The following is a 12,644-nucleotide window of genomic DNA, read 5'->3' as shown; positions in this document are numbered from 1 at the left end:
TTTATATTTTGATGTGCACTTCTGTTAGTGGTGGGGAATGTGTCTTTTTCCCCATCTGGTAACTGAAGACCTGTATTTTCCATGTTGAATCCAGTTTCAGGCTTCCTGATCTCTGTGCTGCTTTCTTGAAGTACAGGAGACAACCACAGATGGGAGACCATGGCCGCAGCTGGAAATGCGGCTGAGCACATCGTTTGTTTAAAAAGTTTTCCTGTTAAACACACCAGAAGGGCACCTCGTGGGCATTAACACTGGAAATCATGCTGCTGCTGTTGTTGGTTGTGGTGGTGGTGGTGGTGGTGGTGACGATGATAACCAGTAGCAGCTGCTGCTGAACTAAGGAATAACATGACCAAAAATGGTGCTCATTTCTTTTTCGGTTATGATCTTACACAATCCTTCCCCAAACCTGTAAGCACCTTCATTGCCTGAACTCTGCAAATACAATTAGTGATGCTCAGTATAGATCAGCAACGTGCTCCAGGTCAAAGAATTAATAAACAACAGAGTTAGGATTCAAACGTAGATCTCCCGAAGCCCAGCGCCTGTATAATTAACCACTAAGACAGGAAATAAATCTCGGGCTAAGGAAACCCTTCTTAGAAGTCTGGCCAAATTGTCCTCAGAGGTTTCAGGGAAGTGCTTAATTTTAAACTCAATTATAGAAATCTTAGAAATATTCCCAAAGGTCTATTTCAAGAGAGATGTAGAGTCAGTTCTTTGGGGTGTGAATCGAGAATGAGCAACCAAAAGCCATCAAGAAAAAAGAATAAACTTTTGGCTCTCCACTAACACCACAAGTTCTTGAAGTCTTACCTCAAGATTACCCTCAGCATTCTGATTACTTCATGCCTTTGTAGTATCTGTGTTTATAATATATCATTGCTTCCTTTTGTGGTGATAGTAAGTGATTATCTACTATTTCTCTCAATGGTATTGTATCTAAGCGTTGGCTCTTACTGGTTAATATAGATACTTTTAGATTTCTGTTTGCTTTACAAATGCAGAAAAAGAAGCCCAGAGAAGTGAAATGATTTGCTCAAGTCCAAAAGCTTTGTTAGCAAGGAGCACTGACTTTGGTGTTGGAATGGCTTTAATCCTAGCCTCAGCATCTACTGGCTACTCCAGCAACAGAGTGCTACATTGGCACGCTATAAGTCTCAGTTTCCTCATCTGTAATAGTAGACAATAATAATTAAATGCAACGTAAAATACCACATTCTGTAACATTATAATATCATAATGATTACATTATTCTGTTATTTTGTTAGTGCTAAAATGTACTTTCATTATTATGACAGAAATAGATGGGGTAATGCGTGCAAAATACTTTGTCCATGTAACATGTAGTGATTAATTATCAACATCATCATTGCCTTGTCACCAATTCAACAGAATTGGGCCCAAGCTTTACATTATTTAACTCTCTGCCAATATTTAAAGTGAACAGAGAAAGGTCAAGTACGCATACGGAGCCTGAGTCGCTCCCAGCTTCTTCCCCCAATTCAAATCAGACAAGGCTCCACTAAAGGTGTTCACCAACCAAACATTTGTTAAACAGTAAGTAGTCACAACTTAGGGCCTATTTATTGCAGTCTTGACCTACAGTTGTGTTTACAGAACTTAAATAGATTTATGTACTTCGGAAAAGTTGATACAAAAAGGATGGCTGTTGACAACTACCTTTGAAAGATCTGACTGCTCCAGCTCCTTGCAGATGGCATCTCGATGAATGAAATACAGAAGGAGAGACTGTCTAAGTAAAGTTAGAAGGTTGGAATCAATTAGAAGTTAATTAATTATGAATCCTAATGAGGTTAACCTAACCTTCACACATAAAGATAATGTGTAATGAGAAAAGGCAACTGTGGAAGTGAAAGATAAGGAAGAATATAATATGTTTTTTTTTTTTTTTTGATAAACTGTAAGTCAAATGCATTTATTTTAGCTTCTTGGGAAGTCAGGTTAATGAAACAGAGGTGTGATTAATGATGATGGGTGCGTGGAAGTAAATTGCATGGAAGAAAAAGAAAAATGGCTCCAAGGAGAGTTGCTGCGTGTTATACAAGTGGGAAGAGCTCCCGAAACCACACACACTTATGGGCTCTTTAGAGTTACAATTCTGTTTGCATTTTCTTTATTACCTTCAAAAATAAATAAACCTCAAAGAGGCATGTGCAATCTGAAATGCAAAAGTGCTGCTCCACTAATTTTGAACAAAGACATTTTTAGGGAAACTAAAATGAGTGTTCTCACAGGAGTAAAGGTTTCACTAGACCAGTGCTTCTTGACCTTGGCTGCACATGGTATGCACTTGGGAAGCTCTGTAAAATACTGATGCCTGGGCCCCACCCCCAGAGAGTCCAACACACAGATACTCATTGTTTGAATATGGGCCTATGTGCTGAGGAATCCATTCGAAACTGAAGATGTCCCACGTGAAATATGCATTTAGGGGCCAGGGCAGTAGCACAGCGAGTTAAGCTGTTGTTTGACACCAGCATCCTACATCAGGGCACCATTTGAAGTCTTGATTGCTCTGCTTCCAGCCCCGCTCCCCGTAACGTTCCTGGGGAAGCAGTGGATGACAGTCCAAGTTCTTGGGCCCCTGACACCCACGTGGGAGACTCAGATGGAGTTCCAGGCTTCTGGATTCAGTCTGGCCCAGTCTCAGTCACTGTGGCCATTTAAGAAGTGAACCAGTGGATGGAAGATCTCTTTTTCTGACTATCTCTCCCTCTCTCTGTGTCACTCTGCCTTTCAAGAAAAGTAAATAAAATATATATCTATATATGTATATTCACATGCATTCTAATCCACCTATCCTACTCAACATTAGCAACACAGCACACTACAGAGTATCAGCTATTTACTCGTATGACCGTGTGGCTTCCACAAGACAGTATTAATAGTTACCCTGGGGGAACAAACAGAAGTATCTAAATCTGAAGTTCAATTTTTACTAAATGCCTATTGCTTTCCCACCACCACTTATCAGAAAATTGTAAGTCACAACATTGTAGTTAGGGACAATCTCTAGTTGGTTTGAGGCATGAGATGGACATTAGAATGTTTTAAGTCTCCCTGTGTTCTAATGTATTATCAACTATAAGAGCCATTGCTCTGACGAGCTTGTTGAGAGGCTATGCCTTTTTCTGTCACTATTAACTACATAGAGTTGTGCTAACCAAGCATAAATGTTTGTTGAATAAATGAAATTGAAACCATCTTTGCAGAATGACCATTCCTTCCATCCTGCAAGATAATTCCTAGAAAGAAAACATATACTATTAACATTTTCTTCTACCCTAAAGCACTAAAGTTGAGATCGCTACCATATTATAATGACAACCTCCTCTTGAGGCTGGCATTGTGGTACAACAGGTCAAGCTGCCACCTGTTTGCAACGCCAGCATCCCATATCAGAGTACTGGTTTATGACCTGGCTGCTCTGCCTCTGATCTAGCTCCCTAGGAAGGCAGCTGAAGATGCTCCAAGAACTTGCACATTTAAACCCATGTCATATATTGCCTTGATTATGTTGAGGAATGTTCCTTCTATAACAAATTTGCTTAAGGTTTTTTTCATGAAAGGATACCATACTTTATCAAATGCTTTCTTTGCACCTATTGAGATAATCATATGGCTTTTATTATTCAGTTGTTAATGTAATGTATCACATTTATTAATTTGTGTATGTTCAACCATCCCTGCATACCAGGGATAAATCCCACTCGGTCTGGGTGAATGATCTGATTTGTTGTGGATTTGATTAGCTGGTATTTTGTTAAAGATTTTGCATCTGTGTTCATCAGTGATATTGGTCTATAGTCCTCTTTCTTTGTTGTATCTTTCTCTGGTTTTGGAATGAAGGTGATGCTGGCATCATAGAAGGAGTTTGGGAAGAGTCTCTCCTGTTCAATTGTTTAGAATAGTTTGAGAAAAAATAGAATTAGTTCTTTTTAAAAAGTCTGGTAGAATTTGGCAGTGAAGCCATCTGGTCCTGAGCTTGTCTTTGTTGGGAGGGTCTTCATTACTGATTCAATCTCCATCTTGGTTATTGGTCTCTCTAGGTTTCCTATGTCTTCATGACTCAATTTAGGTAGACTGTGTATGTACAAGAACCTATCAGTTTCTTCTAGATTTTCCAAGTTGTTGGCATATAGCTGTTTGTAGTAATTCCTGATAGAGTTCCTGGTTTCTGGCTTCAGCCTGGCTCAGCTCCGGCTATTGGCACCACTTGGGGAATGAACTAGCAGATGGAATCTCTCTCTCTCTCTCTATCTCTTTCACTCTAGCTCAATCTTTCAAATCCACAAATAAATATTTTTAAAATGTCTCCTTTTTCCCCTCACCATTTTTTAACATCAACTTTAACACCACAATCCTAATGTGAGTTTCCACATAGTGTGATGCTTTCGTCTATTCAAAATGTTTTATTGAGTACCTAACAATGGTTATAATAGCTGTTGGGCACATAACTAAACAAAATAGGCATAGGCTATTGGAGAATCTGGAGGAGTCATCAGACTATAATCAGTGGCATAAGTCATGTCCTCAGGGAAGTTCTGTGTGCAGAGAGAGCCCCTCAGGGAGGTATCCCTCCTACACTCTGGGGAGGTCTGGTAGACTTCCTGGAAGAAACCACATGTACACTGAATGTAGGAGAGGACTTAGCTAAGCAGTACGTCACTGTTGGGAGAGCTCCAGGCAGGAGTAGCACATTTGGAGGTCCAGAGAGATGCTTGCTATGGCTCCATGGCAACAGAAGAGCTGAGAAACATCAGCGCTGTTATGCTACAGAAGGTGTTGATCGTGACAGCTGGAGAGAACTTTTCTCCAGGGAAGAGAGTGCGAGCCGAGACCAGAAATAAGCAGGGCCCGGATAGATTATGAAGTTATTTTAAGTTTTCCCCCCTAGGTAAGATGGAAGAAAGACTGGTCATTCAGTTGTACGTGGGGGAATACTATAATCAGATGTGGGTATTCTAAAGATTGTTTTTACTGAAAAGCGGTGAATGAGTTGAAAGGGGAAAGAGTGGAGTCAGAAAGATCAGCTCTGGAGTGAAAAACGATGGTGGCTTAACTAATGAGAAGTGGCAGCAGAGGTGGGGAGAAAAGGGGTCGTGTCCCACTGCCTTCCCAGGCACAGGGGCAGAGAGCTGGATTGGGAGCAGTGTAGCTGAGACTTGAACTGGCACACTGATATGGGACGCCAGCATCACACGCAGTGGCTTACTCCGACGTGCCACAATGCCAGCCTTGAAATGGGCATGTCTGAGAGTCAGCAAGATGGTGACATGCAGCAGAGGTGACCCCTGATTTCAGAAAGGGTGACAGACGCTGAAGAGCCTTGTGTGATGCGCAGGTGCCTGGCCCCACCAGCCTCTTGGGACACATAAAGATGCTCAGATTTGAAAGACATTGCAATAGGCTGTGTTTTCTACAGCTAGGAGTTTGAGGGGCAGATGGGATACCCAGTGGCTATTCTATGGGCAGTTGGCCTTCTGGCCTTCAGGCCCTCAGAGAGAGAGACTACACGGCAGGTATGAATTCAGGAGTCATCAGCAAGTGGATAGAAATCAAGGCCAAGGGGTAAAGGAGCCCCAACCCTGACCAGTGCACACAGCAAGAGAGAAAACAGAGCTCAGAAAAACACCAGCACTGAAGAAATGAGCAGAGAGGAAAAGGCCAGAAAATGAGATTGAAGAGACAGAGAGGAAGAAGGAAAATTAGGACACAAGACGACACAAAATTTTAAAAAAGAAGCATTTCAAGGAGGGTGTGACCAGCTCTGCTACCACAAAAAGCCAGACTCCATTTTTGATCTTGGCTGCCTACATCTTATTCAGGGTTCCTTCTTATTCCTAACCCAGAGACTGGCACAGAGCTTCCTAGGGGTAAATGTGCCACCCCTGCCACTTCCAGGTGGAGTGCATTGGAGCTGGAACGCCGGATCTAACACTTGTCTTGAAACAAGAGGTGAGGGAAGAAACAAGAAGAGAATCTATTTGACCCACCTTCTGATAGTTGTTTCCTTCTTTTAAAGAAAATGAAACAAAAGCGATACCTAGCATAGCACATGTAGTGGGTTCCACAGTTTATGGAATACTTTCATGCCGCGGGATAGGAGAAATCACTTCTAACATTCTATAGCACACCAGGATAACTATGGTTGACAACAATGCATTGCATATTTCAGCATAGCGAGGACAGGGGATTTTGAATGTTTCCATGCAAAGAAATGACAAATTTTGAAGGTGACAGATATGCCAGTTATTCTGATCTGATCATTACACAGTGAATACATGTCTTGAAACATTACACTATAACCATAGATATGTGCAATTACTATGTGTGAATTTAAAAACTAAGAATATATTTTATAATAAAATGTTTTTAGCATCTTATCCAAATGTCAAGTTTAAAATGATGTGGCTGGATAGAAATAATATGGATATAAAAACTGAGACATAGGAATATTGAGTATAATGTTCAGGATCATGACGACGATTTGCAATCTATCCAGTGCTCCCCTTCCCCACAGTACACTGTTCAGATTCGTGAAATTAGCCTGCATCCTCTCTCTCCTGATCGTCTTCCTGCCTGCTTTTCCCAATCTCTTCTCTTCGTGTCTGCATGTCCCAGAAAGAATTCTAGAGTCCCATTTGTACAACGCTGGACTTTTTCCACATGGGAAGGGCAAGGCTGACATAGTTCTCTCAGTAAACATCAGCGGCAAGTGACAGTGATTTACGTGCAGCTTGCGGACTTCTGATTACCAATCCACGGCCTGCTATGTAAACAGGTGTAAACCAGGATTTAATCAGTTTACACAGGGCGGTAAATAATTGAATCTCCCCTCAGCGCGGTGCTTGCGAATGTAAATGTTTAAGCCAAAATTGATGCTGACATTGTGATGCAAGCGTCCAATTTCTCAGCCAGAAAAGCTCTGTCCACAAAACGGCCATCACGTGCTCCTGCCAGGGGACAGGGATGCAGGGATGAGGCAAAAGACCCCAGGCAAATGGGAGGAAGCCTCATTTTTCTCAACATAAACCTCAGCCATGGACCTGCAGAGCTGGCCATGATCTCTCTACCCTTAATTCCTCCTGGTCCCAAGACATTTCTCTCCTCCTTGATTCTTCTTCTCCATACTATTCTGCAAATGTCTGAACTGGCTGCTGGGGTGTGAAAGGAGACAAATAAGAGAAAGAGCAAGAAAACAGCAGTCTTCAGTCTACGCGGAATAGCATTCTCACTTGAAGACCACCTGAGCATTAACTATCTGTCAATGTATTTCATTGCATTTAGAGCCCATGGAAATCATGTGGCTGTCAAAAACCATGACTATACCTGTGAGAGTTCACAGAGAGTACATCTACCATGACTGTCATTCATAGTATCCATGTTCCAGCAAGTCTGACTCTTCCCTCTGGCGGGTGGATGGGAAAGGAGCTTGTGCTGGTCTTCTGTGGCTAGGAAGGCCTGAGAGCCACAAGTTAGCGTGGCTGCGGATCCAGAGGAAGGGTGCGCGTGAGCAGAGAGGACATCGCCTCATTTTCCTCTGTCCCCTTAGAGAATTCTGGCTTACAAGCAAAGTTTGTATCTCCTGGCACAACTGGTAATGCCATGGCCGGGAATTTGTTATTTAAAAAATACAGTATTAAAATTAAGAAAACCTATAGTCAGACTTTGAGTAAGTCCTTGATAACAAGTAGATTGGATTTTTTCCTGTACCTACATAATTTATGATAGGAAAAATGTAGCTACTACTTACTAAATACATGGAGTTTCCTTCTCGAAACATTTTTTTGTTTGTTTTCTTGTTCAGAAATAGTTTATTTTTCTTAAACCATTTGTTGAGCAACTGACAAAAGCCAGGCACTGGGATGGGTGTGTGACACCAACATTATCCTCAATTTGCAAGGAGGAGCCTGAAACCCAGAGGTAAGCAGCTCACCTGAGGTTACTCAGCTGTGAAGGGTGGGTGGCGATTTGAACCCCAGCATGAGTCTTTTGAAAGCCCTTCCTCAAAACCATGCTTTACAGCTTATGTTCGTCCCAGGCGTTCTGCACCCCACTTCCAACTTCTGATGGCTTAGGACGAAAGGTCTCCAGGCTATGGGTCTAGGAGTTTTAGTAAAGCTCAGATGTGTTGAGTCCAGTTCCAAAAATAAATGGGCTGAGTTTTATGCTTTACACATATTATTTCTTTTAGCATCTGCATGAGATAGATGTCATTGCTATTATCTCTGCTGTTGTTTGAATGTGTTCCCCCCAAATGCATGTGTTGGAAATTACTCTTGATGCAACAAGGTTAGGATATGGGGCCTAATTGGTGGTGTTTAGGCTAGGAGGGGTCCACTGTCATGAATGGATGGATGCTGATTATAAAAGCACTTGAGGCTCTCTCCCTTGTATCATGCCTTTTGCCACATTATGACAAGGCAAGAAGGCCCTCAGGAGTGGGACTGCAAGTGCAGAACCTCAACCTGGACCACCCAAGCCTCCAGAACTCTGAGCCAAATTACTTACTGCTGTTTATAAAATACCCAGTCTGTGGTATTCTATTACAGCAGCACAAAACAGACTAAGCCAATTCCCATGAGGCAGGTGGGAAAAGTGAGTCAAAGAAATAAACCTCCCAATATCACAAAGCTACCCAGCTGTCTGACTGAGGACTAGTTAGGTGGTTTCTCCTGAAACTCGAGGGTGGGTAGGCTGTGCAGCAGAGTGGGATTCAGCGGCAAGGACCACACTTAGGATACTCCTAACACTTACTTTCCAGGGAAAATACAATCTAAATAGAATTTAAAAACACAAACAGCACCTAAGTGAGACTGTGGAATCTCCCGTGGGAGAGAATGGCTTTCCAGAAAACACTGCAGGTCACCCACCTGTCCTAACAGAATATGGCAAGTGAAGAGAGATACAGAAAAAAAAAAAACACACAAACAATGGGCAACCCAGAAGTTCTCAATATTATCTCCAAAAACCAGAGTGTGAGATTTCCAAGAGAGAGAACAGAGGTAAGGTATGAGAGCAGGTAGGGCCGTGAAGGTCAGGCTCACTGCAACTCACCTCCTGGCTTTAGTCTCTGCACTTTGCAGCGCGTAGTAGCCTGGTTTGCATTCGTATCTGCAGACGGTGCCCACGTCGTGCTGGCCACGGAGACAGTGAGGCAGGAGCAAGTCGGCGTTCAGAATCACAGGAGGAGCGTCGCACTCCAGCTTGCAGTAGACTTCAGGGAGAGACCAGAGCCCATCTTCCAGACAGGTCAGCCACGGGCTCAATCCTGACTCCAGGAAAGAGAAGCAGGGGTGCTCAGAACAGGGAGTCCAGAAATCGCAGAAATGGAAGTCTGCCAACTTTGGCGTTCTTGGAAACACACATCTTCATTGAGCAGCGTCTCTAAACTCGCACATCAAATGTTCATCTGATACCTTGCTACCCACAGAGTGCCCGTGTGCTCCTATTACTGATGAGGGGTCAGATAAATACTTCTCAGCCTGAGGGAAAGAATGGTTATCAACCAAACCATTACCTCTCTTCCCACCTATAAATTATAAAAATATAGGGCTGACAGCATCATGGGAGCATTAAAGTAATAATAGATGATACTTTAAAAGTGCAGATCACTGCAGGTACTGTTCTAAGCCTGTTAAATGGACTAACTCTTGTAAACTTCAAACTTCAAAGAACCCAAAGAAAATATAGTCTGTTATTATCCCGTCTGCAGACGAGGAAGTTGAGGTTCGGTAACTTGCCTGAGTTAGTAAGAGGCAGAGGCAGGATTTGAACTCAGGCAGTCAGGATGTAGAATTCTGTTTGCAAATACCACACCCCAGTACACTTCATGGCTTCGCTCAAGTGCACTCCATCGACTACTCACACTAGTGCCATGAAGCCCCCAGACCTGCTAAATCAGAATCTCTTGGAGTGAGGCTCAGGAATCTGCATTTGGAACAAGCCTCCTGAGTACCTGTTAGGTGCACCAAAGCCTGGAGGGTGGTGAGGTCAAGGGTGGGGGTGGGGGGCTGTCAAGTACATCAGGTTCCTCCCCATCTTCATCTCTAACCAGCAGTACAGCAGGGGAAAAATATATAAGGGGGCCAGCACTGTGGCTCACTTGGTTAATCCTCCACCTGTGGCACCGGCATCCCATATGGGTGCTGGGTTCTAGTTCTGGTTGCTCCTCTTCCAATCTAGTTCTGCTGTGTCCCAGGAGGGCAGTGGAGGATGCCCCAAGTCTTTGGGCTCCTGCAGCCGCATGGGAGACCAGGAAGAAGCACCCGGCTCCTGGCTTTGGATCTGTATAGCTCCAGCCATAGTGGCCATTTGGGGAGTGAACCAATGGAAGGAAGACCTTTCTCTCTTTTTCACTGTTTATAACTCTACCTGTCCATACACATACACACACACACACACACACACACAAGGGGACATCAAAAAGGTCATGGAAATATGGTATTGAAAGGTATGTTTACTTTGGTGAAAAACACTTTGAAATCCACGGATACTTTTTTCTTAACAAGCATCCTCCAAGACCTGTTTAAAATTATTTTTCGTCTACTTGAAAGGAGAAAGAGAGAGAGAGAGAGAGAGAGAGAGAGAGAGAGACCTTCCATCTGCTAGCTCATTCCCCAGACACTTGAAAAAACCAGGGCTGTGCCAGACCAAAGCCAGGAGCCTGGAACTCAATCCAGGTCTCCCATGTGGACGGCAGGGCCGGGCGCTTGAGCTGTCACCTGCTGACCTTCAGGATGCATTAGAAGGAACATGAGTAAGTAGCAAAACAGCTGGAACCCAAGCAGTGCTCCCATGTGGGATGCAAGCATCACAAGGGGTAACCTAACCTGCTGTACCGCAATACCCACCCCTCTGTGACGAACTTTTTGAAGACCCTTTATATAATTGTGCTCTCATCTGTAAGACAGAACTAAACACATGCAACTCACAGGATGATTGAAAGCCTTAAATTTCAAACTATGCATGATAAAGTACATCTTGATTACTAATATTATCAGGACAATTGTACTAGCTGGCTTGACTCTGGGATGCATACAATCAACTAAAATCAGAGGAAAGGTTCATTAAGGGGATCCTGAACTGGTGCATCCTTCAGGTAGCTGGAAACAAAGAACAGTGATGCCCTTTGGGATTTTGCTGGTATTACTAGAGGAGGGCGGCACGGTGAAGCCAATGGGAAGGGAGCTTTGCACAGGGCACCACAAGTCCCCAAGGCTGAGGAGCTGAACAGAGTTTGCATGTATTTCCTGACTGGCCAGACAGTACCTTGAAGCTTGGCTGGTGCGACACAAGAGATAGAGCAGCGCTTCAGAAAGTCGGTTCCCTCTGGGCAGGAGAAGGTGGCGTGGTTCACCAAGGATGGGTCAGGAATCCCACAGTCAAGAGGCATGCAACTCACATCCATGTCCCAGTGCCCAGAGGAGCATGTGAGCAGGGTCTCCTTCTAGAAACAGAAAATTTGCCTCTGTCAAGTTCACATAAACAGGTTCATCAGAACATTTGCAGTTTCTAGGCTTTGGAAACAACCTGGTGAGTATTTGTCCAAATATTCAAAACAGGTAAAATTATTTTTGCCTTTCTGCTTCTTTATCCCTAGTTGTTTTCATACACCATCTCACAATACCCAGGCCTGATGCTGAAGAATGAAACCCATTAGTTAGGGTAAGAGAATCCTGAATGGCCAGGCTTCTCAAGGCCAGTTCTACTGCTTGTCCTCCCTTTGCTCTTCCAGATCCGTCCACCAACCTCCTCCTGGCCTGGGTTCAGGAGAGTGGAGAGGAAGGGAGAGGGAGGTCAGAGATTGCTCTTCCTTTTCCTTCCAGATGGGGTCGCTGCTGTCAACGCATCCTCGGGCAGCTCTTTCTTCCTGTGGACTCCACTGCTCCTTGCAGTCTGTTTGTCAGGCCGAGGGGTGGTAACAGCAGGTCTTTATCCCGGGATACTGCGCCATCTCCTTGTGATTTCTCTGGATCCTGCCTCTAGCTCTGTAAGTAGTCCCTTTATTAAATTCTTTCAAGAGCCGCCCAGTTTTGAGTTCCTCGTTTGTGTCCTGCTGGCACCCTTATTAATAAGCCAGCTGATACCACCACTGAGAACGGTGCAGGTATCCAAGAACAGCCGAGAGTGAATACCTCCAGGGCACCGTCAAGACCTAGAGCAGAGACATGACAAATTCCAGGCCTTTCCCAGGGGCTGTCAGTTCAGTCGGGTAGCCCTAGAGCGCATCACTGCTAATTAACTGAAGACATATGTATGGAGCACCCAGGGGACCAAGCCCTGTGCTGCACAAGATGCTCTCCTGGAGCAAATCGTATGTTGAAACTGGCTCAGGAAGAGTCAGACAGAGGAAGAGTGGAGAGAGGGAGAAAAGAGAAGAAGTCAGGAAAGGAGGAAGGATATTGGTAGAGATCTATTTTTGTTTTGTAATACTTGGAGAGAACACAGTATAAATACTGAAATAATAAAAGCAAAGTAGAAAATTGGGATTGAGTAGAAAGAAAATATAAATACATAAAAAATAAAGCCATAATCATATAATCCAAGGGGGCTTCAAAAGTTCATGGAAAAATGGAACTAAAGGAAAGAATTATTTTGGTGAAAATATTTTGAAA

At 43.6% G+C, this 12,644-nt stretch overlaps 1 protein-coding gene across 9 annotated transcripts in view; it reads right to left on the bottom strand.

Moving 5' to 3' along the window:
* The window catches only part of PAPPA2 (pappalysin 2), a 611,815-nt gene that overhangs the window by 78,633 nt on the left and 520,538 nt on the right, over window positions 1-12,644 (bottom strand). For all 9 annotated transcript variants that reach the window (XM_070077165.1, XM_051856950.2, XM_070077164.1 and 6 more), the window contains 2 exons: window positions 11,299-11,476; window positions 9,085-9,298 (listed from right to left, as the gene is read on the bottom strand). In XM_070077165.1, coding sequence (XP_069933266.1) covers window positions 9,085-9,298; window positions 11,299-11,476 — 392 coding nt within the window. The remainder of the gene's footprint in view (window positions 1-9,084; window positions 9,299-11,298; window positions 11,477-12,644) is intronic.

This window comes from Oryctolagus cuniculus, chromosome 7 (assembly GCF_964237555.1).
Source record: "Oryctolagus cuniculus chromosome 7, mOryCun1.1, whole genome shotgun sequence".
Classification (NCBI taxonomy): Eukaryota; Metazoa; Chordata; class Mammalia; order Lagomorpha; family Leporidae; genus Oryctolagus; species Oryctolagus cuniculus.
This window is presented reverse-complemented; position numbering and strand designations above follow the sequence as displayed.